Below are 27,393 nucleotides of genomic sequence, written 5' to 3'. Positions count from 1 at the left end.
CCTGCGGTCCCCAAGGCAGGCCTAGATCTACACCTCACCAGGGCCAGTGGCCTCAGAGGACAGGCTGTGTGTATTGTCTGGCTACATTAGTCCTTTAGAAGGACTGACATCAGGCCTTACAGACCCTTGGCTGAACCTACTGACCTCTAGAATATTTTTTAGCCAAAAAAATTAAAAAACAAACAAATAAACCAGAGAGGCTCTGGACCAGGATCCCTCCCCTAGGAGACACAAAGGCACACAGCCTCTAGCCCAGCTTCCCAAAACCACCGGCATTCAGAAAAAAGGCTGCATACATCCACACAAGCAGCCCAGAGAAGAAGCAGAGGCCGTAGAGTTCACATGACTCCTTTATATTAAAGTTTATTACATTTGGAAAATCTACTGTACAGGGGAAAACCCATTGGATTAAGTAGAGTTTTGCCAAAAGCAAAAGACTATCACTCTTTGGGAAACACTCCTGACTCTGCCCAGGGCAGGGGTGGCAAGAGCTGCAGGTGAACTTGGTTCTGGATGGAGGAGCCTGTGCCAGCTCTGCACAGATGCCTCTCGTCGACTTCCAGGAGAAAGCGTCTCCCAGAGAAGGTGCCACTTTTCATCCACCCGACAGTCCTTTCTCCTCCATCCCCAGCCTGAGCTCCAGGATTAAATTCTCATTGCAGGCTCTTCCAACATCACAGTGGCCCAGGCCATAGGTGTGGCCCTGAGTTCATGGACACAGGCATGACTGCTCAAAAGAGGTGGCTGCCCCACAGCAGCCTGGACTGGCCAGCCCAGCAATGGACCACAAAAATGGGGCCACCAAACAGGTAGTCCAGACCCTGTCGCACACATGAGTAACAAACTCGGAGACAACTCACAAACTAAACCTATATATATTCTGGCTTCCAGATTTGGCTCTCCTAGTTCAAAAAAAAAAAAGGCAACAAACAAACAAAAACAAAGTCTTCTTAACCCTGATGCTCTCTCCTGAATGTAGATTAAAGAAGCAAGATGGGGAATAACCAAATCAACTGACTTAACTTACCTCGGAAGTAACGAAGTCTACTGGGGTTATGAACAGAGAAACTAGAAGAAACGTGTGCAAAAACAAGTCGATATCTAAATCAGACCTCCCCACGCCACAAAGTGATTCCCACGGAGCCCTGAATTCTGCCCCCGGCCCCAGGTGGCCAGGCCCCAGCCTGCTGTCTCTACTAAGTGCTATGGTGAGTCAGCCGAAGCCCCATCCCCAGAATTTTCCAGCCACAGCGGGCCATCCAGGTCCAGAGCAGTGGGGTCCCTTTCACTGCAGAGCTGGATCTGGGAGGGGCTGCTCCCGTTTGGAGAAGCCAAGTCACAATGGAGGGACACCAGGCGTGGCTGTGGCGGAAAGGTCAGATGCGAGAAACCCCTTGCGCCCAAACCTCCAGGCAGAAGACGAAGAAGCAGAGTGAGCCCCCCAGGATCCCCAAGGGCTGCGTGCACAGGGCAGCCCAAGGGCAGAGCGCTGGGGTGGTGGCGCGGTGGCAGGAGGCCAGGGCCTGCAGTTCTTCACAGAGGAGGCAAGTGGGGGCCTAGGGAGCGGCAGGGAGCAGCAGGGACCATCCTCCCCTCAGGCGTAGAACTCCTCCTGTTTGGTGGGCTTCTGGTACGCGCCGCCGTTGGCTTGCTTGGGCTCCTCCAAAGAGTAGCTGCCCTCATCCTTCTTCTTCATCCGGTACAGCATGAAACCCACCAGGCACACGGCGAAGATGAGCCCCACCAGGCCTCCGGCAATGACCCCTAGGGCAGGTGGACAGAAGCCAGCTCAGCTCAGCAGCAGCTCCTTGGATTCGGCATCAACCCCTCCCGTGCGGGGCAGCGCAGGAGAGGCCTCAGTTCCACCCAGAGCCACCATCTGCCCCCTCCCGCTCCCCACAGACTCACCTCCCAGCACTTCCTTCCTGTTCAGGAGGCCCTGCGAGGCCCCAGTGGCCCCTGGATCCTCTGGGGGCTGATTTCGGGGGCCAGGCTCCACGATGGCCACAACCGTGTTCTCCACAGGTAGTTCAAAGGTGAAGTCCTGCGGGAGGCGACATATCAGGCCGAGCTGGCGTCACTGCCACAATAGTCTCCAAACCCAGAAGCCCCTCCTGCCATCTGGTCTCCACTACCACCCACTCCGATGCACCCCAGCCTGGACCTGCAGGACTCCAAAGCCCAGCCCACCTTGCCACATGTCCCTGGGCCCTGGCTGGACTGTGGCACAGCTGTCACCTCAAGTGACACAAAGCACACATTTTTGCATGAAAATAAATAGGCTCCTTGTTAGTGTAAAGTATAAAATTACCATGCTACTATGAGACAGAAAACAACACTGAATAGAACCTGTGCCCCTGGGTACGTCTGGGGGCTCTCTGGAGTGACCTTCATGGACTCTGTGTCTGGGGGCTCTCTCTGGAGTGACCTTCATGGACTCTGTGTCTGGGGGCTCTCTCTGGAGTGACCTTCATGGACTCTGTCTCTGATCTTATGATTAGTCTGCCCTGCTCTGGGCGAGGCCCTGGGGGCAGGAAGAAGGTGGGACCCTGTGACTTTGTCTCCATAATGGAAAGTATGATACGCTCACAGGACACAGGGTGTTAGGTTTGCAGGTGCCAGGCACTAGAGGCCACCCAATGTCCCAGGAAACACAGAGGCCCCTCACCTGCTCCCCAGAGCCCTCTCCCGTTGGGAGCTGAGTGGAGGCTCCATCCTCAGCAGCCCTGTCAGAGGCAGAAGGACCTCCGAACTCCACACCGTGAGTGTGAGTGCTGGCCTGGTCAGGCGTGGCAGAAGCTGAAGCCTCGTGGTGGCCAGGCTGCAGGTCCCTGTGGGGATGAGAGCTGGTAGGTGCCTGGGCAGTGCTGGCTCTGGCTGTGGAGGCCCACTGAGTGGTTGGAAGCTGGGTGGTCTCCCTGGGTTCTGGGGTGGTCTCCTTCCCCCGGGCAGTGAGGTCAGGCTGGGCTTCTGCGAGGATCACCGCCTCTCCCTCCTTGGGCCTCTCTCCAACCGGCAGGATGGAAGTGGAGGCGGTTGTGGTGTCCCTGGCGGTGGGCTCCAGAGCCCTGGGCGTGGTTGTCAGGAGCCACATGTCCTTCCAGGTGGACGGGGCCTGCCGGGATAAGGTGATATCTTGCAAAGCACCTGCAGGGCCAAAAGCAGAGCATGTCAGGGTGGGAGAGGCCCCAGAGCACCCAGTCCAGCCAGACTCAGGCTGGGAGGAGGGTGGGCGCCTGGGCAAGGACTCAGACTCCGACTCCCGGCCAGACTCCTCCTCTCAAGAGGCTGTGTGTGTCCCTAGGGCAAAAGCAGCTGAAGGAAAACCAATTTGGAAAACAGAAAAGCGGCCCTTTCCACTGCACCTGCCTGAGGGCAGCCTGGCCTCCAGGAGCCACCAGAAGACCCCCAGGTCACCTGGGAGCAGCTTTCCTGTGACCACGGTGGTGGGCAAGCTCAGGGCACAGGTGCCTTACCCCAGTGCACACACCTCTCCCACCCCTCCCGCTCCCCAGAAAAGCCCAGGCCCAAGAACAGAGGCCTGCTTCCTAGCTCTGAGGTCTCCACCCTGGTGCCTTTCCTGCTCGGGTCTCAGCCTCCTTTCTAAGCTTTCAGCCCTCTTCTGAGGTCCCAAAGAGCCACCTCTTCTATAAGGCCTTCATGACCAGCTTGGGTTCAGGACTTCTCTCCCCCAGAAGATAAACAGGACCCAGCAGGTCCTGTGCTGCCTTGTTGCTCCCAGCAGCCTTGTGAATCAAGGTATTATGCCCATTTCACAGATGGAGACACAAAGGCTTAGAGGAGTCAAAGAGCCTTCCAAAGATTGGTTCCGAAGGTTGGCAGGTACCCGTTTGCAGCAGGCAGCCCCGGGCCTTCGCCACCTACCTGGATGCCCTCCCTTTAACCAGGCAGCTCCTTGCAGCCCAAGTCACATGCTTTCACTCAGCACCTCCCTTCTGACCCAGCTGGGAAGGGATGGGGAGGCAACAGGGAGGGGGCCTCACCTGCACCTGAGCCAGAGAAGTTGTCGGAGTCATCCCCAGAGCCGTCTTGATCTTCGGGAGGCACGTTTGTGGCCACAATTTGCTGGAAAGGGATCAGAAGGGCATATAAGTGGAGGCTTGGTGGGAGCCCTGCTGTCCCTGGGTCCCTGTCCCAGACAGATGAGCGGCCTCAGCCACCACACACAGCACAAATTGTTCAGGTAGGACGCCTCGCATGGGGCACCAGGCCCCTCGGCTGAGCAGCCATCTGCTTCTCCCTGCAGGCCCCTCTGCCACAGCACAGCTGGTCCTGGGTGCCGGGGTTGGGGAGCACCTAGGGCTGGTCAGGGAGCCCAGGGCCTCTCTGAAGAACAGAAAGCTGTGCTGTGAACACAGCTGCAGCCCCACGGGACTTCATCAGGACTGACTACATGGTTAGTCCGCGGTGGCCCGTTCACAAGAACAGTCATGGCCCACGGTGGCCCACCCCCACTGAGAATCAGGTCTGTGGGGCCATCAGCCAGGGAGCTTTCTAGACCCCCAGGAACAATCCCAAGAAAATCTGGACTCAGAAAAGCAGCCTCAAGGAGTGCTGGACACCAGCTCATGGACAGAGGCCCACGGGTGTGAGGGACAGGGCTGGGTACAGCAGGGAGCTGTTTCACTGAGGAGCTTTGTCCCCACAGGCAGTCCTGGGCCTGGCCATGAGGCCCATTTTTCTCATCCACAGCAAGGACTGGGTCTTGGCCCTCTAAGCCATCATATTGTTCTTGGTATTGTCTTTCTTGGGGAAGAAAGGACAGGGGTAAGCTAATAATCTGGAAGGGGCTCTGCAGTAAGGAGGCTCCAGTAAATGGGCAATGGGCCTGGGATAAGCCCTCTTTGCCAACAGCAGCCCCAGCAAAGTGGCCCGCCTTGCCCTACTCCAACACAGAGAATCTGTGGTGTCAGGGTGCACACACGGCCAGCTCCTATGGCAGGACTGGGGAGGGGGCATCTGGAGGAGGCAGAAAGTCAGGACCATGTCTGCCTCCACCACTAGCTCCAGGATAATAACCAGCGGGCAGAGAGCATCGCTGTGAGGGTCGAGTTCAACAGCAAGATTTGAACCCAAAACACCCAGCTCACTAAGTCCAATTTACGAAGGCCCTGTCAAGGAGCAGTTCAGGACTTTAGAGACTCCCTAGACTTCTGCCACTGATTAAATGTCATCAAACTTCTTATGGCCACAGTCTCCCCATCTGTAAAATGGGGCTGATAGTAACATCTCTATTCCAGGCCTGTTGCAAAAATTCAGTGAGGTTGTGCAAGTACAGATTCTAATAGTAAGTGCCTCACAGCAGCCAAGCTCTAACCAGGGAGTGAGTCATTCAACATGGGGAGGAGGGGTCCGGGCCCAGGGCAGCCATGGCAGCCATGGCAGCCTCCAGAGCCAGCGGTCCTTCTGGATGGAGGGCAGGATGGAAGTAGATGAGGTTTCTGAGAAGAAGCGGGCAGGAGGAGCCAGTTCAGAAACAGCCTCTGCAGAGGCTGGGCTCAAAGAGGACAGGGTCATCTCAGACCAAAAGGCCTCTCCAGTCCTGGTCAGAATCCCATGGTCCTCACTCTTCAGTGGAGCAGAGCAAAGAGGGACAGACAGGACCTGTGGCCTCATGAGGCAGCCCTGGGGCAGAGCTGGACCAGGCAGAAGCTCCATATCCAGAAGCCCAGGTCCAAGGGACACATCAGTCACATGTAGAAACCGTGAAGCTAAAAATAATGCTGAACTTCCTTTGAAAGTACAAAGGCAAAACTGTACCCTCCTCCCCCCAAGACCAAAGTTTCGACCCTAGAAGGGCCTTTCATGTTCCATCAGGAAGGAATAGCAGAGTCCTTGTGGTAGCCCATCCACAAGGAAGTCATGGTCCATGGTGGCCCACCCACAAAGAAGAGTCACACCCTATCATGGCCCATCCACAGGAACAGTCACTGCCCATGGTGGCCCATACACAAGGAGCAGTCACGGCCCCTGGTGGCCCATCCACAGGAACAGTCACAGTCCAACCCCCTTGCCCCACATCAGGCTACATCCTGCCTCTGCCATGCCAGGTGGTGTTTCAAATACGAGTGCTGCCTCTGTACAGCTCTGAAGCTGCCACCAGCCCTTCCCACCCAAGCCTGTTTCCTTCTGCAAAGAGAATAGTGTCCACCAGGCCGATGCAGGCATGGACACCAGTCTCACTCCCTCTCAAGGCCTCTGCCCCACCCTCTCCCGAAGCACTGACTCGGTCCTTTAGAGAGAAAGCGCCAGACTTGGGAGCAGTTCAGCGCTCCAACCAGACAAGCTGACTGTAAAGAGAGGTGACGTTTCCAGCAGAAGCCAGAGTCCTGGGGTCCAGGACCTATTCAACAGACGAGGTAGCACAGGCCAAGAAGACACACACACTGGGGCCCAGGAACAACCTCGGAGGTACCACCCCGAGCCCAGGTGAACACAGAGAGGCCAGCCTCTCACCTACACAAAGAAGCCCCAATAGGTTAACAGTTTCCCAAGAGCAGGGCTTCTGCCTGGGCTAGATAAGACTCTGGATCTGCCCAGCAAAGCCTAGCAACAATTTGTCCCTCTGGCTCTACTGGCTTATCCCTCTTCCATCTTATTTACACAACAAGTTCTTAAACAAATGTTTTCTCCACTGAAGCCAGCAAACCAGCTCCCTGGATTTGGCGAGGGAGCTGATCTCCTCTCTGGGCCTACAGTTTTCACTACGGGGAGAGGCTCCCTGACAACCCACAGCAGGGACCTTCTCCATCGTATCTCAGATGAGGACGAGGGAAGCTCTCCACCCCCTGAAGGGAAATTAGCAGAAACTGCTAAGTTTGACTATGGGTTACCAAGGTGCCTGCTGACTCTGGAGTTTCAGGGGTGACTTCAGGTTTCATCCCCGGGCTGCAACAGACGACCTCTGAGGCCTCGCCAGGGACTGCTCAGCATCACCTCTGAGCTGGATTCTTCTGAGACTGTGTGGCCAGTGCTCAGGGCTGCCCAGGGACTGGTGGGCTCAGCTTGGAACCTACCTCCTGTCCCTTGGGGAGGCAAAAGACAAGCCAGCCCAATCTTTCACCTCTGTGGGTCCAAGGAAATCAGGTATCCTTAGAACAAACTTTGCTGTGAAGAAAGTCTGGACAGTGGCCCCTTGAAGGTCACTGGCTTGAAAACCCAAAGCCAGAGGTTTGGCTCACCTGGGAATTGGGGGATCTGAGGGCAGACACAGGGAACCTGGGCCACAGGGAGTGAGAGAGAATGGAGGGCCCGTCTCCTTCTTAGCCAGGCAGGCTCTGGCCATACCCTGGAGCCATGTGGGAAGGACCCTGGCAAGAGGCCCAGGCAGGGCTCTGGTCCAGCAGGTGACAGGGCGTGAAGGCAGGAGGCCTTGCCTATGGCTGGAAACACTTCCCGCCCATTACCCTTTGATTTCTACAACTCATCTACAGCTGAGAAGGCAGGACTGCGATTAGCATCTCTGGCAGATATGGAGCAGAGTCTCAGAAAAGGCGAGGGACCTGCCCAAGGCCAGACAGCCAGCAAGTGTCCACACACTGGGTGTTGCTTCTGCTCTTCTCACTGCCATCTTTCCTGCTCTCTGGCCCTAACGGCCACCCTTCTCCACGAGAGCCAATCTGTTTTAAGGAAATCTAGCTAAGATTTCTTGCCAGGCACGGATGGCGCACACCTGTAATCCCAGAGACTAGGAGACTGAGGCAAGAGGATTCCAAGTTCAAGGCCAGCGTAGGCAACTAAGGAAGGCCATCTCAAAATAAAAAATAATAAGGGCTGGGGATGTAGCTCAGCGATAGAGCACCCTGCATTCCTGGGTTCAATCCTCAGTACCAATTCCCAACCCAGTGGTTGAAGGTACCCGGGCGCCAGCCCATACTTGAGAGGTGCAGAGGGAAGGGTGTGGAGCAGATCAGGGTCACAGAGAGTCTTCAGCCCTGCTGCCAGCCATGCCCAAGAGCACATCCAGAGTCTGTGGGTAGAGAGCTGGCAAGGAAGCTTCAAGAAGGCAGCCTGAAGCCATCTCCTGCCAGCTCCCACCCCCACACTGGCCAGAAAGAGGACCACCCTCCTTGGCAACCTCCAATTACACGGAGCACCTTGCCTTGGGTGCCCCGGGTGGAGGGGCGGTCTGTGCTGTAGCACTTACCAGGACATCTTGGGCATGAAGGCACCTGAGCTGTGTCACAAGCCAAGGTATCAAACGTGTATCTCCAAGACTTTCAAGTGACTATGGTGGACGCCCCTGCTAACCATGGTTGCCCACCCGCCCCTCCCTCTATCACCCTGCAGCCACCAGGCCCAAAGACCTGTGGTTTCCAGTCAGCTTCCTCAAACACTAATACGTCCCCTGCAGCTTGACAGAAGCGATGGATAAAACACAAATTCCTTAAAAAGCACCATTCACTTCTCAGAGCTGTTTTCAACCTGCGTCCTAAGTGTAAAATTGCACGAAGAATTCAACCTGTGTCCTAAATGAGATATTTTGATATTAAATGGGATTCTCAACTTCAGAGATTGAGAACCATCCTCCAAGGAGCTCTGGGGAGAAAACAGGGTAAGAAACAGTCTGATCCCAGCTGAAAGAGTTCCCAGCCCCCGCAGAGCAACATCCAGGAGTCCCACTGCAGAGGCTTCAGGAAGGGGGAGCTGCAGAGGCGGGGCCACCCTAAGGACGGTGCGAGGGCTGGGCCTTGAAGCCCCCAACCAGATCCAGGAGAGGCTAAGATAATGTCCCCCCAAGGCACCAACTCAGGCAGCAGTGGGAACCTGTGCACTACGGAGTGGAAAAGAGAAGGAGGCTGAACCATGCTGGCTGTAACTGCCCCAGGGTGGTAATGAAACCCACTTCTGTGGGTGGAAGCCGAGTCACTGACTCAACAAGTCCCATTAGTCACAACACCAGAGACAAAGAGCTGCCCTTACCAAAGGAGCTGGTCACAGTCACTTCCAAGCAGCCTGAATTCTGGGACATGATGCTAGCTCTGGAGCTGGTGGGACCCAGGCTTGTTCCAAGAACCCAGGCTTCAGAGTCAGAAGGCAGGTGGGTCCGGCATCACTCCAGCATAAGCAGCCATCGTGTCCATCCCACAGGGACTCCACGGCACAGCACACATCCTCAGGAGCCTTCACACAGGCTCCGGGTTTTAGAAATCATGTTTCGCTACCTCAGTGTCTTGGTCAGATCTGTGAATCTAAGACACAGCAGATGCCCTGCCCCCAGACTTCACAAGAATGGGGTCCCTGAGCTGGTACCCCCCCACACCTCTGCACAAGAGCAACAATGGCTGAGGGTGACACTGAACCTCCGCCTGTGTCCAGGGTCCCTAAGAGTCGCTAGGAGATGGTGCCAAGTGAAGTCTTCCGAGCTCCATCCCCAAACTTGAAGAAGCTCCCAGGTCCCGCAGGGGCGCCACAGGCTGCAACGGTCTGGAGAGGAAAGGAGGCGCCCAGAGGAGGCGCCATCTCCACAGGTCTACTGACCAAGACCAGTGTCCAAAGGCAAGGCGACAAATAGTGACAGAGACAGAGCGACCTGGGAAGGCTCCAGATGGCTCCCTCTACTCCTCCAACGCCCTGGCTCTTGACAGAGCCCTGGTGCCAGTCCAGTGTCCCTCACCACGGAGCTGCGGGAACCACTTCCGCAGGCCTCCAGCCCCCATAAAGGAAAGCAGGAACCTGTGTCTTGAAGCTGGGCTAAGACTCCTCCCCCGGGGCTAAGCGGGGACACCTTGGTCTCCCAGGCAGCTGTCTGCCCACCTTCCCTGCTGCCCTGACACAGCAGCTGAGCTGAAACCAGGAAAAGCCCTGCTGAGCTACGAGGCCAGGGAGCCCAAGGGTGAGGGCTGTGCCCAAGGGGAGCAGTGCTGCCAGGCCCAGGGTGGCCTCTCAGGGGCCTGGGCAAAATAACCCTCCCACCACTGCGGCCCTCCAAGCCCTGGTGTCCTGAGGCATGGAGGCCGTCACCACGAATCACTTGCAGCCTCTCCTCTGGTCCTGGTGAAGCAATTGGTTTCAAAGCATCTCAAACAAGGGTCTCAGGGAAAGTGCCAGATCCGGTTCGTGGCGGGTCCCTGGGCAACCTCGCCTTTGGACCTGTGGTCCAGGTGAGGAATACGAGTGGCATGGTTGGATAATCCTAAACTCCTTCATGGCTCTCACAGCCCAGGCAGGGCAGTGAATGGTGACAAGGAGGCCACAGACCTGCCGGGAGCAGGGCCACAGCCCAGGGCCCCAGAAACAGGGAGAGGCTTGTCTCCTAACTTGGGAGCTAGGAAGCTGTGGCCTGCCAGGGAGGTCCGCGGGGCCAGGCTCCTGACTTGGGCCTCGAGCCCCTGAGATCTGCCCCCAAGCCACACCCAGGAGGGAGGGACCCCATGGATGCCTCAGGGCAGCACCCGCATTTCCGGCTGACAGGCACAGCGATTTATCAGCTCACTGTCTCTCCACCGAGAGTCAAGCTGGGGCCTGCCTGGGATGACAGGCAGGAGTGACGGGCCCAGCCCAGGGTGGGGGCCAGGGAAGAGGCAGGCAGGGAAGGGAAGGCGGGAGCAGTCTCGCCTAAGAATGGGACCCTGGGGCACCCAGGAGGCCCTGTCCCAGGGACACTTTCTCCAGGAGGACCACCTTTCTGGGGACTCCCTGGGCTCACACCCAGCTCCCTACCACTCTGCCACTCTGAGACAGAGACCTCGCTGTCCTAGAAGATTCCTGGGAAGGGCCACGGGTCCCCCTCTTGATTTTGAAGGTCCCTTACTGGCAGCACTTGCCCTTTAGGGTGATATCAGATAGGAAACCTAAGGACAAGGCCACAGGGTCTTGGCCTCTGCTGCTCTGAGAGGCCAGGGCTGTTTGTGGAGGCAGGGGACCCTGGCAGCCCAATGCCAGCCCCGGTGCCCACACCAGGTCAGTGTCGCCCCCAGCCCCCAGTCCCACCCTCCTGGAGCTGGCGCCTGCCGGAGCCCACGTGCCAGGACTAGTCTCAGAACAGCAGGGCCGAGAGCTGGGTGTGGAGCTGCCGAGCTGGAAGACCAGTTCCCTGCTGCTCCCCACTTGCCAGAACCCAGCCAGGCCAGGCAGGGCAAGAGTTCCCCAGGCCCCGCCAGCGGCACGCCTGCTGCTGCTCCTGAGAGGAGCCCCCAGCCCCGCCAGCCATCCTTCCTCGGGGACCCCTGGCACTGACCACCAGGGGACAGCCCGGGGAAAGAATCAGAACCAGCACAGGAAAAATGGGACTGTAGCCTGGGCCCTGTCCCGACCTGTGGGGTGACCTTTAAACAAACCTGCCTCAGGCTGCTCATCTACACAATGGGGAGTTGGTCAAATGGTGGCAAGAGGCCTCCTGTGGCTTCAGGTGGTCCAGTCCTCTCTGGGTGGGGCATCCAGACTTACCCTCCAGGGGCACCCAAGCACAACAGCCACAGCAGGGCAAAAAACCCAAATACAGTGGCAAGATCCACAGTGGGCAGGGGGACAGACACCAACTCAACATCACATCTGTTTCCCCAAAAGAGTCGTGCCTAGGAAGGACACAGCAGATGTTCCAAATAAAGGTGACTCTGGGGATGGCAACTGGAAACCCAGAGGGACAGAGGAGGCTGCCAAGGCCTCTAGAGAGCACTGTCCCTCCCCAGCCCTGGCAGTTCTAATGAACCAACTAAGAACAATCAGCCCCCAGGAAGGCCCCAAGTACCGCTATCTAGATGATCAGTCCCCGGACTCCACGGGGCTTGACACCTGTGGCATATGGACTTCCAGTGACATCCCTCCCCTACACTGGCTAAATAAAGTATTCTCAAGTTTCACAGAGGCAGAAACTGCAGTTATCAACACACCTGCAACCGGACAGGATTCTAGGTGCGTGTGTTGGGGTGGGGGATTTTTCAACTTTATCACCAAAATCTGTCTTCTCAGTGCACAATATCCCCCTGAAAACAAAGATGTCTCTGGACGGGCTAAGAGGCACTAGTCATTCACACTATAGCATAAATTAGCTCCCTACGGGGGAGGGGTAATTCTGGAACTAGGGCGCTGGGGTTGAGTAGGAGCTACAGAAGATCAGAACGGATTACAAAAGGGAGGCTAGAAGATGCCAAGAACAAATCTTTCAACCTTTGTCAGAATGTGGATGACAGCAACACCCCACCCAGGAATGGCAGACTAAATTCCCTCTGCCCGCCCTTTGAGCGGCAAGTTCGTGGTTTTTCCTCCCACCTACAGAACACCAGGCTCATCTGGGATTCTGCCTCTCAGATAAAGTACCCCTCAGAGAAGAGAATGGAGGTACTGAGGCTGCTGAGAAGCACAGAAAGGCAGAGTATCCTCAAAGGCCTCACAGCAGGCGGTGCCAGCACCTTCCGCCTGGGTAGTAGAGACTGGATGGGATTTTCTGTGGTGGTTACCCAGTGGCGGGCAGGGGCACAGCAGAGAGGGGAGCAAAGCATCCTGGGCCCTCTGGCCAACAGCTCGCCCTCCTGAGGAGCTGAGGGGTCTGCACATGCTCAGGTGGCCAGGCTGAGCTCCAGGCCTCTATGCATTGGCAGTCAGAGCTGAGATGGGAGGCAGTCCCGGTCTTGTAGCTTGGTGACCCCAGGAGAGGGAAGCAGAAAGACCACTCGGCTCAGGACGTAGGGCCAGTCAGTAGGCGGGAGAGGATCCTAAGGGTCTAATCTGGGCTAATGAGTAGCATATACCAGGAACTGGTCTAAGCACTTTTCCTGGACTAATTAATTACCTCCACAACCACTTTCGACTCTAGTACCACACCTACCTTGCAGATGAGGAAACTAAGGGAAAGGGGAGAGTCACTTGTTCGAGGGCACACTGCCACAGAGGTAGAGAGAGGCCACACAGGCCTGCTGGAGCAAGTCCCTCTCTCACCAGACTGGAGGTGGGCCCCCCACCCAGCAACCAGGCCAGCTACAAAGGCGTCCACAGAGATCCCAGTTCCTCTGCAGGGCAGACTTCAATCTGAAGTTATGGGTACAGGCCACCATGCCCCAGAGCTAGGGCTGTGCTGGGCTGTACTGACCCCCACCCAGGTACCCCATGTCTGGGTTCACCTGGCCTCCTCCCCACCTGCCAGCCCAGCCTGAATGGCTCAGGGCAGGAGCCAGTCCTGGGCACAGGCTCAGGTTTTCCGAGAAGGGGCAAAAGCCATGTTTGCAGAACTTGTTACATCAGCATCACGGGGGCAAGACCAGCAGGCCATTCACACGGAATGACTACACCCCTGCCACCAGCCACAGTGGCTCTCCCCACGGGAGATCAGCCTCGACCTCCCAGAGACCTGCTCCAAGCAGGGAAGAGACTGCATATCTTATGTTACTTCTTTAAATCACTTTTAAAACCCTCGCAGGCAGGATATGAGAAATGAACTCCATTTTACAGATGAGGAAACTGAGGCTTAGCAGGGGAAAGACTTATACCCAAGACTACACAGGTAATGATGAGATTCTGCCCAACTCCCCTCTCTACCCAGCCTGGGTTTGGACTAACCAAGGCAAACTAGCAAGGTCGTTCTGGTCCCCTCACCTGCCTAGTCCCAAGGCTCCAGGGCCCGAGACTGGGATCCCCAAAGGTAGGCAGACCCAGGCACCCAGGCCCAGGTGGCTGCTATACGTAGGAAAAGAGGTGGCCCACGCCACCACTGTGTGTCCAGTCCAGGAGCTCGCTGTTCTTCACACAATTCCCTGAGCCCGGGACACCAGTTCTGCCTCAGATTCACCCACAGGGATTTAGGAAACCAGCGTCCTTGGCTCTACAACACCCAGGCCAGCCTCTGGGAAAACCACCTGTGCTCACCCCACAGCCCCAGGTCCCCACAGAGTGCCTGCAGAGATTAGGGCAGGGAGGTGGAGATAGCCTGAGGGCTCCTGCAGCCCAAGCAAGGGGCCATCTGGCCACAGCTGGCAGGCCCTGGCCAGCCTGAAGGTCTGCAGACCCAGGTCCTTCCCACGCCCATCCTAGAAGAGGCTGGGCATCCCAGAGCAGCACACACCCCCACAGCCTGCAACAGGGAAGCTGGCGCAACATCACCTACCACGTGGTCTCAGCAGCTCCTGAGAGAGCTGGCAGCCTAGGGCCTCCCAGGCCTGAACCTCACCGCCATTTTTCTGGAACACTCCCAGGAGATGGACCCTCCCAGGCCCAGAGAGCTACCTGGGCAGCAGGACTGAAATGCTGCTAGAGAGGAGGGTAGAGCCACTGCCACTCTGTGGCCCTGCCGTGGGGATGACACAAGTCCTCAACCAGGTCAGGCCTCTGAAGCGTCTGCAGCCACCATGGTGCGGGTGGCATGGGAAGAGTAAATCCAGAGCCCAGGGCCTAACAGTCTTTTGGGGACCTCCTGGTAGATGTCACACATGGACACAAGAACCCCAGCCTCTGGAAGGGCCCTCACTCCTTCTCACATTCCACCCTGGGGGGCAGGGGAGATCCTCACCCTACCCACCCGCCCTGGGCCTAGAGCCAGAATCCTGTCTCTTCAGTCTGCCAGTTCTAGGCCCCCTCCATCTGCCCAGCCTCGAGGCATTGGGATGCCAGACTGGGCCTCAGACCCAGGTAGCTGAGCACGGACAACTACCTGAACGGGGAAGACAAGGAACCCAAAAATGACCCGTGTGGCCCCAGAGGCACCAGGAGTCCCAAGTGGAAGAGATTATGAGTTTCAGTGACCTTGGCTGGGAGAGGTTCTTACTGTTGTGGAAATCAGTGGTGGCCAAGAGTAGCCCCAGGGCAGGCCTGGCCACCTTACAGCGACCCTACACAAATGCTTCCCATGGCCAGAAAGCAGCCTAGGTTTGAGGTTCAAGAAACATCCTGCTTTACAGACCATGCTCCTGAGTGGAAACTGCTATCTCGTGGGGCTCGGGAACAAAATCCTTCCTCTGACAGGGTAGACTGGGAAGAGGCTGAGTTGACAGTGTCCTTCCTTGCCATGCCCTCCGCCTGGCTGCAGAGGCCGACTCTCCGGCCAGGTTCATCAACAGGCACCCTCTCTCAGGGCTTCCCCTGGGCCAGGTGTGGAGCTGCCTGCACAGGGCCCCAGAGCCAGCACAGGACAGGCTCTGGATCTGGCTCCATCAGAGAGCTCAAGAACGCCCCCAGCACTAAGCAGGATCCTCCTGGGGCAGCAGAAGTGGCCCCCACAGACACCCGCCAGTCACAGGCCATCACCATGAGAGGTCATGAAGACCAAACTTGGTGACCTTCCCCCTGCCTCTCAGCCTCCTTCCCTCATTTCACACAAGGGCTCAAAAGAGGCCCACGTCCAAGCCACTCCAACGAGAAGGAGCAGGGCCCTCAACCGTGCCCCACTGCTTTACCCTACCTGGTGCCCAGCACAGTGGGCTCCGGTGGGTCGAAGCTGGTTGGGTGAGTCTCCAGGGAGGACCCGTGGGCCTGGCACCATGACTCAGCTGATGAGTGGAACGATAAACATGCCCGCCTCCCCGCCGCCCCAACCTGCCCAGCACTGCTTGCTTTCATTCCTGCTGATGAGCGGACCTCAGGGCAGGTGCCAGGATGCCTGGGCGTGTGCGGAGAACATCCCGCCCCGCCCCGCCTGACCTGGCGCAGGGGCTGCCGTCCACCTGGTTCCCACGCTGAGTACCATGTCCACCCCTCCAAGCAGTCTACCCGCACAGAGACCTGGGCCGCTAGTTCTCCCTCTTTAGTCCCCAGAAGGAATAAGGATAGAGAACTAAGAAGCCCTTCAGGGTCACCTTCACCCTTCCCAGGACCAGGCCTCTGCAGCCATGCAGCTCTCAGGCCTGAAGGGAGGAAAGAAGCTGCTGGGCAAATAGGAAACAGGCCTAGAGGAGCAATGACCTGCCCGAGCCACACAGTCAGAGGCAAAATTGGGACTAGGAAGGACAGGCATCCCAGCTGACCTTCTCTGTCAGAACAACTTCCACGGACTTCTAAGCCAGGGACGCCAAGTGTCAGAGCTGCAGTTAAAAAGAGGAAAGACAGCAGGGAGGGAGAGAGAGGCAAGTGTCCTGGTTTTGGGGGAGGAAGTTGCAGACAGGTGGTGACCAGATTCACCCAAAGCTCCGACCACAGCCAAACATGCGGGAAAGCCCAGTGGGAAACGGGCGTCAGGACTGCCAGGCAGAGGCCAGCGTGGCTGCAGCCCACGCACACACATGTGCACACACAGCCCCTGGTGGGGCTGTGAGCCTCAGGTGAGTCACTAGGCACAGGAGTTTTTCCCAGGGCTGGAGGCGCAACCTCTACATATAATTAGGCAGCCCACAGAGCCATAAATGCCAGGAGGCTGGAGACCCTTAAGGGGCTCCCACTGTGCAGAGACACCAGGGCAGGAGGGACTATCTGGAAGACTTGGAGTTCACAAGTCAACAGGAAGGACACTGGGCAGGCCCACCACCCTGCCCCTCTCCTAATTGAGTGAGTGTCCCTGGATTTCTTACTGCATGCTCCCCGGGACCTGTTCAGCTGGCTTCCACATTCAGAGGTCCTTCCAGACTTCCTGGTCTTCATTCAGCAGGTCATGACAGTGCCCACCCCTCCTCTGGGTCACCCCCACACTGACCACTGGGAGGCCTGTGGTGTGCCTAGGAATGCTGGTGAGCTCCTTGTATGGTTGCCTCACCTGAATGTACGCTTCCTGAGGGCAGGGAGAAGCAGCACACCACACGCCCTTCCAGGGCAGCTGTGCGGGGCTTCCCAAGTCTGCCTTCAGCTGCACTGCTCGGTGGCTGAAGGAACCCAGAGTCAGGGTCTCACTTCCGGGGCCTCATCTTTGTGGTCTGCACCCCAAACATAACTCCTAGTGGGGAGATATACACATCCCTGCCTTTCCTTGGCACCTGTCAAGGCATTCACGTCACACTCTGTGGAAGATTCCAGAATGCCCTCACTCCCACCCAAAATCCAACCTCTACTGGAACAGCTGAGCGGGAGATGACACTGTTTTGACTTTGCTCCAGGGTTCATAATACTGGTGCCAAAAGCCCTTTTCCACAGACCCCTTACTCTGACTTCTTCTCCCTGGGCACACTGAGGCAGGGTCTCAGGGGACTTTCCACCCAAGATTCCAAAATTGGCTGATAAAAAGTGGACAGTCAGAAAACTTCAGCTCCAGAATGAGGAAATCATGATCAATTCCTCATGTGGCTACTGCCCTAGTGGGACCTGGCACTGGAAAGGAGCAAAGGTGAACGTGGTATAGAGGCCAATAGCCCTGGGCTCTGTTCACCCCACTTGTGCCACTGTATCTACTTCCCAGCCTTAAAAGGGAACCTACTAATCCTGCAATTATTTCCCTGGTACCCAGGATGCTGGTGCTGCCCGGGACGGGCACGAGGCACCATCCGAACGGGCTACTTGGTACCAATGACATACACCTGTGTAGGACGCAGCTCCAGCACCCATTTCCCAGCCTTCTCTCCTCAGTCTCACTGCTGTCCTGGCTTTTCTGTGAGGAGCTCTTGCTTGTCCCCGACCAACCATCAGGACATTGTCCAAGGCTCAGGGTTTGCCTAAAGGGGCTGTGCCAGCCAGCTCAGCCGGGTCCAACACCCTGCTCCGGATCACATATATAAAAATCCTGGTCCTATCACGTCTGCTCCTTGGAGGGGCTCATCACTGCAGGCCTTTGCTTCCTCGTCCAAAAAAGTGGGGCAATGACATATATCATAAAGGTTTGGGACAAAGATTAAATAAGAATATAAGAAAAGAACCAAGCATTCTCTAACAGGCACCCAGCAAAAGGCAACCTTAATTGTATCGACAGCTAACTTTCCTCGGGCACTTTTATTACAAAGCACTTTCACACATCCATTATGAAATGAACGCACAAATGACAGAATGAGGGCAGGAAGAACAGGTATTATGATGTCCGTGTCAGAGATGAGGACAAGACTTGGAAAGTGACTCACCCAAGATTACGTAGTAAATTAGTGTCAGAGTTGAGACTGGGTCCTGGGACTCTACCTCATCCCAAACTGTTCTGGGCCTTGCCAAGTATGGGTGCAAATTATGTGGAAACACAAACTCAAACATACATGAGATGGAGGCAGGACCAAAACTAAGAGTCGCAGTCAAAGCTAAAGGACAAAGGGCCTTGCTCATCAGGACATAAAGTAAGCTGGGCTCACCAGTCCAGCCTACCTGGGACTGGCAGGTCACTTACAGATTAAATCAGGCTGCCAGTGCACGCCTATAATCCCAGTGACTCAGGAGATTAAAGCAGGAGAATACAGGAATATAACTGGCAAGTTCAAAGCCAGCCTCAGCAACTTAGTGAGGCCCTAAGCAACTTAGCAAGACCCTGCTTCAAAACTGAAAAAAAAAAATAAATTAAAAGAGCTGAAGATGTAGTTCAGTGGTAAAATGCTCCTGTATTCAATTCCCAGTACAAAAAAAAAAAATTAAAGCAGAGGAGGCACATCCCCAAGAGGTTATTCATCCATTCAAATCTTGTCTCTGAGAGAGGTCCCTTAAGTACCTCTTTTAGTCAGCATCTCTTTGTTACTCCAGGGGTGGGGGTGGCCCTACAGGAGGAAAGTAACATCCTTTTCTGCCATTCTGTCACTGCTCTGCAGGGGTGGTCCCAGCTGAGCTCCAGGAAGAAGGCTAAATTCACATATCAAGGAGGTCACTCACAGGTGAGCCCCTTACTCAACAGCTTCCAACCCTTGTCTTAGATATAACTAACCAAACTGATAAATTTCCCAGCACTGCTGGAAAAAAAGTAGTAAATGACAATTGAACAGAAGAGCTGCTGTACTCAGGCACACCAATGTCACTCTGGCTATCACACAGAAAAAGAAAAAGACCAGATCGGAACTCAAAACAGAGCAACTGGTGGCCACCAGGCACCAGGGCACAGAGCCCTCTGGAGCCCAGTAGGCCGAGGAGACTGTGCCACAAGCTGGCACATGATGAGGAGAGCAGCCCTGGCATCCAGAGTAGAATAAATTATGTCTCGCATTTTGTTGTTGCTGTTGATAAAGGACAGGAAATAAATATTTCAGAGTCCTGCTCAGAGAAAGAATACTTAGAGCTCAAAGAAGAATCTGTAGGGCAATATAGATTCTTAACTCACTGAAAAAGCCTGGCTATCAAGGACACCTCATTCTCAAGGGATTTCAGGAATCCAAAATTCTGCTGCATCTGAAAAGATCCTTCTATAAAACACTGCAAAAATCAGGCTTTTCAGTCATTCTTTCCAGGCCCCTCTACTTCCTTACCCCCACCTCCCCAATGTGTATTAATAAGATTTTATTGGAACCCATCAAGAGCCACAGGTAGAGACTTAAACTGACTCCACCCTCCTGGGTGAGCTGAAGCCAGCCAGCGGTGACATCACCTCTAGAAGGCTGAGCCCAGGCAAGGCCGCCAGCACCTCCCCCGCCCCCTTCCAGGCTGTGGGGAAATGTCTCTACTAGTCCCCATAATTAAGGCAAAAGAGATTTTATGCCTTTCAAGGAGGAGAAGAGAGAAAGAGAAAAATAGCAAATAACTATTCCAGAACAAGTCATTTTTTCTGACATGACAGAAACAAAAGACCATGGGAAACACACACACACACACACACTTTGAAAACAAACCTGTTTCAGTCTCTGGGGAATGGCTGTGAGCCACCGCCAGCCCAGCAGCCCCCATTGCCATTCAAAATCAGACACCCAGCAGTCACTCCCATCTCACTGGTCCCCTGAGAGGTACTGACCTGCTTCCCACGGGAGCCAAAGTGAGCCTTCCTTTGGAAAGGGCCAGATCTCTGCAACTTGTGGACACCTTATCCCATTTTAAGCAAATCTCAACTCCCTTATTTCTTTTAGGCAAAAGAAAGGGAGGGGCTACGGGAAATGGGGGCCTACGGGAAGGTACGCCACACTGTGCACCCACTTTTAACCAAACATGGACATTCACTGCGAAAGGGAGAGGGCAGCAAGGCTAGGAAAGAGAAAACAATCTAAACTTTATAAAACAAGGAAAAAACACCTAGGCTCCAAACTGGAGTCTGACCCCAAACCTAGGCAGTGCTTTGGGGCTCGGCCAACCCCCTCCTCCAAAAGGCATTCCCAGAACTGCAGGTCTAAGGACTTTCCCTCCCTCCTTTCCCCCAAGACTCCTGACTCCTGGGCCTTCTGTCTCCCTGCAGTGTTGCAGTCTCTGGGTCGGAAACAATGTCTCCTACTGCAGCATCTGCCCCTACTCAGCAAGCAGAAAACTCCAGGACGCACAGTCCACAGGGAATCACCGTCTCCAGCTACCTCCCCAGTAGTAACGGGCGCTCTGAGATGCCAGCTCACAAGACTGCCTGCCTCAACCCAAGACAGGCGGAAAGAACCACCCCTCACAATTCTGGCACAGTACCCCACCTTTGCAGCCCCCACTTAGGCCCCATTCTGGGCCTGGAGCGAGAAGCAGGAGTTAATGCCAGCAGGGTCAGGGAAGTACACCAAGTGCCTCCACTCTCTTCTCTGGAGTGGTAACTATGATTCCAGGCGTACTCTGAGTCCCACAGAAACCACAACCCTCGAGAGCAACTTCTTGGACCTGAAAACCAGCAGTGCACTGGAGATTGAGCTGGGAAATCAGATCCTTCCCTAGTTCCCCCCAGACACAGCACCCCACACAACACAGTCCAACTCATCTGCAATTTACTAGGTATCTGGACGTCCCTTGGACTTCAGAGTGCTCAGAAGCACAAGACACCTGGAAAGCTACAAAGACACTTTACGTGTTAGCCTCAAAGACGACAGTACCTACCTCACCTCAGAAGCCAAACCCCAAAGCGCTCAATAACTGGCGGCTACTAACATCACAGAGGGAAATGTTCCAAGAGGGTCTTGGACACATGCCACACTGGAAGTACAGGGCCCAGGTCCCCAGCCCGTGCCCTGCCTCATTCCCTGCCCACGAGCCTCCCTTTGGCAGAGTTAGGGAAGTCCAGCTGTCCAGATGTGGTGCCGAGAGATCACCACTTCCGGAAGGGAAAGAGCTGCTGGCTGCGCACCTCCTCTCATCTGCCTCCCAGGGGATGGCCCAGCCAGCCCTCCCAAAAGGGACCCCCGCACCCGGTGCCAGGGCTGGGGGAGTGGGCACCCGGGGGGCAGCGCTGACATCTGGCGGCGGTCCAGGACCCAGCCCACGTCAGGAGCCGGCGCTGCGGGGCGGATCCCAGGAAAGGGTTACAGGGGACGAGAACAAAGCGCCCCCGTTGGGGAAGGCGAGCGGACGGCTGTTGGGGAGGGAGAGCCACTTTCTCGGTATGCTCTTGGTCGGCCACGTCCTTCTTTAGAGGAAACCTACATCCCATCCAAAGGCCTCCCCCGGCCGCGAGCTCCCACGTTTGTCCCTCTTTCCTCGCGACTCTACTGGGCGGGCCAAGGGACCCGCCTTCCCTCCGCGCTGCTTCAGCACAAAGCGGAGTCGGGGGAGGGGGAGAGCGGATCCGAGGTCCACTCGCGTGGAAGACGCCCTCGCCCCGCGGCCGTGCCGGGCACAGGAACGCGCCCTCCGCGGACGAAACAACTTCAGCAGCTCAAAAGTTGAGCTCCTCGGGATCGCCAGCGTTCCGAAGCCAACTTCCTGGAACCTCCCGCTGCCAGCTCTGTGGAGCTCACCTCTGGCAGCCAGGGGAGAGCCCAAGGACCCCACGGCCAACCGCCAGCGCGCCTGTGTCCCAGCGCAACTCCGGTCCAGCTCCCTATGCAAATGCTCCGGCTTCGCTGCGCCCAAACTTGCCTCGGCGCAAACCTCCCAGAGCTTGGGCTGGGCGACGCGCGGGGCGCAAGCCTGTGATCTGCTTAGAATTAGGGTCTACGGAAGGGACCTGGTGGCCGCGGTCACTACATCCCTCCGGGTCACTGGCAGAGGCCCGGCTGCTGCGGAACCGAGAGCGACCGGGGTGGGAGTGGGAGACCCGGGCGCCGCCGCAGGCAGGCGGGCTCCGACACATGTGGAGACGTTTTACATAATTGAACGCCCGGCCCTGGCGCAGGCTCTGTTCCGCGGGGCGCCCCAGCCCCCGGCCCAGAGTGGCTGGATCCGAGTGGCACCAACAGACAGCGGAGGGAATTGGGACGCGAGCCCTGATTTCGGGGTTCACCGTCCCAAGACTGGCCCGGCTAGCGCGGGAATAAGCCCGTTCCCCTCCCCCTCCACGTGCCGCCGCCGGCATCGTTAGGTGGTGAGCTCCGGCTTCCCGCCGCCTCCCAGCTCGGCCCGCGCCGCACTCACCGGGAGCGCCGGCTGCATGCGCAGCGCCAGCGCGCTGAGCCAGAGCCACAGCGCCGCGCGCCTCATGCTGTCCAGACCGGCGGCTGGAGCTCGGCGGGCTGCGCGGGTCGGGGCTGCTGACTGCGCGGAGCTCCGGGCCGGCTCCGCTGGTTGCACTGTGTTCTGCTCCCTTGGGCGCTCGCCCAGCGCACTACTGTCCAAGGCGAAGACTGCGGGGTCCACCAGCCCGAGTCCGCTCCAGATAGCCGATTCCTCTGCGTTCGGTTCTGCTCTATCCCTCACCTCTCCTGCCGAGCTCCGCCTTATAATAAACCCACAGGCCTTTAGCCGTTGCAAAAACTAGCCCCCCACCCCCAGCTCCGCCAGGTCTCCGGGCCAGCCCCAGTCCCCACCCCCTAGAACCCCGCCCCCTAGAGCCCCGCCCCCGGACCTCTCTGCCCGCCCCTTGTAGAGCCCCACCCCCGCACAATCCCCGCCCCCTAGGGTCCGAGCCCGCCCAACTCCCACCGGGTCCGGGCAGAGCCCCTCCTTCCTCCCGAGCCATCGTCCCGGGCAATCTGTGGTTCACGGCGTTGCAGCTGGGCTGGTCATGGGTTGATTGGGCCGGGAAGCACCCACTACCGCCCCGGCCCAGGGTATTGAGGTGCTGCCCGGGAGAAGGGCGGAAGGGGAGGTAGTTGGTACTATGTGGGCGCGAGTCTGCAGCGCCCTCTGGGCGTGGACGCGTGGCGCTTTCCAGGTAGGCAGGACTCCAAGATTACGGTGAGAACGCTTTCTGGGGCCATCCGAGGTCCCCGAAGAGAAGAGACCTTAAACCTATGGACACACACACACACACACACACACACACCACCTCTCCCCTGACTGAGATGGGACTCCCTGTGCCCGGTCAGCACAGATGCTCACAGGCATTCACGTTATCCCAACATCCTCGAAGTACTGGACGGACGCTCTTGGGGCTGTTTTTTAAAAAAGGAGTTTTCAGCGTCTTTCTATAGAAGACAATACCCTCTCTCTTCGTACTCCGAACTAAAAGGGAAAATAAATAACTGCTTTGTTCCCAGATGACTAGGCATGCCCATCTGAGAAGCGCCGGTTGAGTTCCTGCTCCTTTGCTGTTCCTTACCGGCGTTTCCTCCAGGCGCATCAGACCAAAAAGGCCAGAGAGCCTGCAGGTGTGGGACAAATGACCATGAGAGCACAGGGGAAGAACCGACCGGGCTCTGCCCACAATCTGGGTGCCAAATGACCTTTGCACCTGGACCTGGAGACTAAAGGTGGCCTTTTCCTCGGTAGTCTTCTCCAGAGGGGAATGCGGCTCGGTCCACGTGAACTGAGAACCAATAGGTTCTCCGAAGGCTCCTTGGCTTCTCAGAAAGTCTCCTGTGTTTTCCATTTAAAGGTTTAACTCTTCCTGGGTTCTAGGTAATGCAGGAAGGGAAACTGACTCAGAACCCTGGATTTCCCTCCGCCTGTGGAGATTTCCCTGAAGTGAGGCAGCCTCCTGCCCCAGGTCTCCATCAGACCTCAAAGATGGTGACCACCTTAGAGCACTTTTCACTGTGAAAAACAAAACAAAACAAAAACATTGACCTGAGCAGTTTGAAAAACAAGAACAAAACACCAAACTGGTGACTTTTTTTTTTTTTTTTTTTTTTTTTTTGAGCCCGGGATTGAACCCAGGGCTTTGTGCATGCAAGGCAATCACTCTACCAACTGAGCTATACCCCCAGCCCCTGGGTGATTTTTTAAAATATGAAAAGATCCCCATCAAACCCTCTACCCCAATTTTTCCTATTTTGAAATACAGAGAAAGGTAAGATTTAGAACTGACCCATTTTTTCCTCCAAGTTGGGTTGCTTCTGTCCCTGCTCCCAAATATCTATTTGATCTTAGGCAACTCTCTCTCTTTGGGGTCTCAGTTTCCTCAGGTCCATGGGTGGTGATAGTTCCTCATCGGGACTCTTGGGGTTGATACTGGGTACCTGAAAATCTTTGGCGGTGGATCATCTGGCTGCTGGCTAGGACCTGCATAGCTAGGGCCTGTCCTGCAGCTCAGGAAGTCCTGGTGGGTTAAAAATGTCCTTTGAAGCAGACCCTGAGTGTATCTCCTGGAGGATGGTCCTCCCAGTCTGAAGTCAGCCTTTTGTCCTTTCAACCCAAACTGGAGGAAAAATGGGTCAGTTCAATATCCTACCCTTCTCTACTTCTCAAAATAGGAAAATTTGGGGTAGAGAGTTTGATGGTGGTCTTTTCGAATTTAAAAAATCGCCAGTTTGGTGTTTTTTCAAACTGAATAAATGTGCCCAGACCAATGTATCTGTTTTTTTTGTTTTGTTTTGTTTTGTTTTGTTTTGTTTTTCTTTTTTGGTGGGGGCGCAGACTGAAAAGAGGAGGAGCACCACAGAAGGGCCCCGTGAGGAAGGTTTGGGGCTTGCCTTCGGCCTGGCTAATCCTACCCTGCTTACATTTCTCCCTGCCCACATTGGTCTTCCTTCAAGATCCCTCTCAGAGAACCATGTACCCAGGGTCCTGTGTTTCCTCAAACTTTCTCTCCATAAATGTGGCTCTGACATTCCCTGTCTACACACATCCACATATCACCCTCTGCCTAGAGACCCTGAGCCCTCACATGATCTAGCCACTAAGGGGTTAGTGCCTGGCTCAGTAGGGAGCCTCTGGCTTTCCTGCCTGGCACTGAGTAAGGTGTCCATCCTGATTTGTGTCTTTACCTTGGGTTATTTTCCATGCCATCCCTGGTGAATCACTGTGTTCCTTTCTCAATAGGAGAAAGATAGTTACTGGAAGGCAAGGCCAGGCTGCTCCCCTCCTTTCTCCTGTGGACACACAGGTCCTCACTCTAGGAGAAACACTTTTTTTTTTTTTTTTGCGGTGCTGGGGATCGAACCCAGGGCCCTATGCTTGTAAGGCAAGCACTTTACCAACTGAGCCATGCCATCTCCCCAGCCATGAGAAACGCTCTTGACTCTGGTGGCTGCTGGTGGCAAGCAGGTAAGACGAGGGAGAAGTCCAGCACCCAATTGCAGAGCTGCCCCATCTGTGCGGAAGGCGTCTGCCTGATGTGTCACAGACATTCCCTGGCCAGGCAGGCAGATCTATCTAACCGAGCACACACTGACCCTTTCACCCAGGAAATCTCCTTTAGTGCGTTTTACTCATTAATTCATTTCACAAGAATTACCAGTGTCCAAAGAGGTGTGTCTAAATGCCCTCCTGTAATCGAAAATGGGAAAGCAAAATAACCATGAGTGTTCCCACACTGCAATACCATAGGGTTAAGACCTGACCTGAAATCTATTTTTAGGTGAAAAGATATATATCTATATAGATAGATATAGATCTCACATATGTATAATATATAATAATATAATAACTAAAGAGTGATACATATTTACTTATTAATGATCCAAATTCTCTTAAAACCTGAACATGTGTGATAAATATATATGTATATATAAGTAACGTGTGTGTGTGTGTGTATATATATATATATATATGTAATAAAGTCTAGAGGTACAAGATGGGATGAGAACAGTATAAGAGAACCTTCATGTTTATTCTGTATTCTTAAGTATTTATAATGAGAATATATGTTCCTTTTCTAACTTTTTAAATTGGAAGTTATTTACTGACTCAATTAAGATGCTTTCAACATCAATTCATAAACCCTCCTCAAGTAGATTAAATAATAGGATCTTTGTTGCTTACGCCCAACCCACATTACCCACCATACAACCAAAACTCAGCACCATTAAGAACTTAGGCTTCTCCCACGCTGAAGCTCCACCATCCCTTGTGTGGCTTTATCCTCAGGAGGGCAGCAAAATGGCGGCATTCCTTCCAGTATCACACATTCATGGCTAACTCAGTCGTGTTCAAAGAGGATACCATTTCCTCCTAGTGTTTTTCCTGGGAGTGAGGAAATATCTCACACAATCTCTCCTCCTCTATATTTTTTTTCCCACCTCACTGGCCCAAAGAGGGTCCCATGCTCTCCTGAACCCATCACAGGCAAGGGGAGTTTGCTCACCAGTATGGATTTAGATTAATCCTCTTGAGACTTGAATCCAGGGGAGCCAATACTACATCCACAAAATGGACTTCTTAAAAAGCATCAGAGGCATGTAAGGCATTCTTACTTTAAGAGAACACAAAACACAGCTTCTTTCATTCCCACTTCTTCCCATTGTGAGGCATTTTAAAGGAAAGCTAGTTGTTTTATTGTGAACCATATCAAACATATAATAAAGACTAATATAATGAACACCTGTCCAACAACCACCCAGTTTATATAATCTTAATGTGATTTTTTTTCTTTTTTTTTAATGAAATGAAGCATTGAGATTGTGATGGTTAATTTTACGTGTTGACTTGACAGGGCTAAGGGATGCCCATATAGCTGTAAAATATTATTTCTGGGTGTGTCCATGAAAATGCTTCCAGAAGAGGTTTGAATCAGGAAATTGAGTAAAGATCTACCCTCACCAATGTGGGTGCTGTGGTCCAAATATTGAGGACCCCAGTAGGTTTATGTGGAGGAAGGGCAAACTCTGTCCGTGAGCTGAGACATCCATCTCCTCCTACCATTAGCCACTGGAACTCCTGGTCCTCAGGCCTTTGAACTTGAACTAAATTACACCACCAACTTTCTTAGGTCTCCAGCACATAGACAGCAAGGGCAAACTCTGTCCGTGAGCTGAGACATCCATCTCCTCCTACCATTAGCCACTGGAACTCCTGGTCCTCAGGCCTTTGAACTTGAACTAAATTACACCACCAACTTTCTTAGGTCTCCAGCACATAGACAGCAAATTAGGGGACTTTTTGACCTCTGAAATCTTGTGAGTCAATTCCCATAATAAATTTATTCATATAAATATTTAGTTCTGTTTCTCTGGAGAAGCCTAATAAACAAATACAATTGGATTTTCTCAATTTAGGTTATATTTTGAGATTTATCCATGTTAATACATGTAGCTCTGATTCACTTATTATAATAGTTGTATAATAATTCATGGAATTATTGTGTAAAAAAATGTCACAACTTATCCATGAACATTTTGTTGCTTCCAGTTTTGGTTTTTTCTTTTTTCCTAAGATACTACACACAATTATACAGTCAATTCTCTGTTTTTGTTT

General features: G+C 54.6%; 1 protein-coding gene across 1 annotated transcript; it reads right to left on the bottom strand.

Annotated features, from left to right (window-relative positions):
* Positions 1-332: 332 nt before the first annotated feature.
* On the bottom strand, positions 333-22,757 carry SDC1 (syndecan 1). Its single transcript, XM_079110944.1, has 6 exons — positions 22,741-22,757; positions 22,234-22,534; positions 4,005-4,086; positions 2,669-3,147; positions 1,909-2,044; positions 333-1,764 (listed from the first exon to the last, which is right to left on the bottom strand). The coding sequence occupies exons 2-6, from the start codon at positions 22,297-22,299 to the stop codon at positions 1,595-1,597; spliced, it is 933 nt and encodes a 310-aa protein (XP_078967070.1). The 5' UTR covers positions 22,300-22,534; positions 22,741-22,757; the 3' UTR covers positions 333-1,594.
* Between the last annotated feature and the right edge of the window lie 4,636 nt (positions 22,758-27,393).

The sequence above is a fragment of the Sciurus vulgaris genome, assembly GCF_902686455.1.
Source record: "Sciurus vulgaris genome assembly, chromosome: 14".
Classification (NCBI taxonomy): Eukaryota; Metazoa; Chordata; class Mammalia; order Rodentia; family Sciuridae; genus Sciurus; species Sciurus vulgaris.
The sequence above is the reverse complement of the archived record's forward strand: the minus strand, read 5'-3'. Positions and strand labels throughout refer to the sequence as shown.

Excerpts from the sequence above, each read along its gene's own strand:
- SDC1 (XM_079110944.1), bottom strand. The coding sequence starts at position 22,299 with ATGAGGCGCGCGGCGCTGTGGCTCTGGCTCAGCGCGCTGGCGCTGCGC. Across the intron at positions 3,148-4,004 it reads CTTCTCTGGCTCAGGTGCAG|GTGCTTTGCAAGATATCACC; the intron begins GTGAGGCCCCCT and ends TTGGCCCTGCAG. Across the intron at positions 2,045-2,668 it reads GAGAGGGCTCTGGGGAGCAG|GACTTCACCTTTGAACTACC; the intron begins GTGAGGGGCCTC and ends CGCCTCCCGCAG.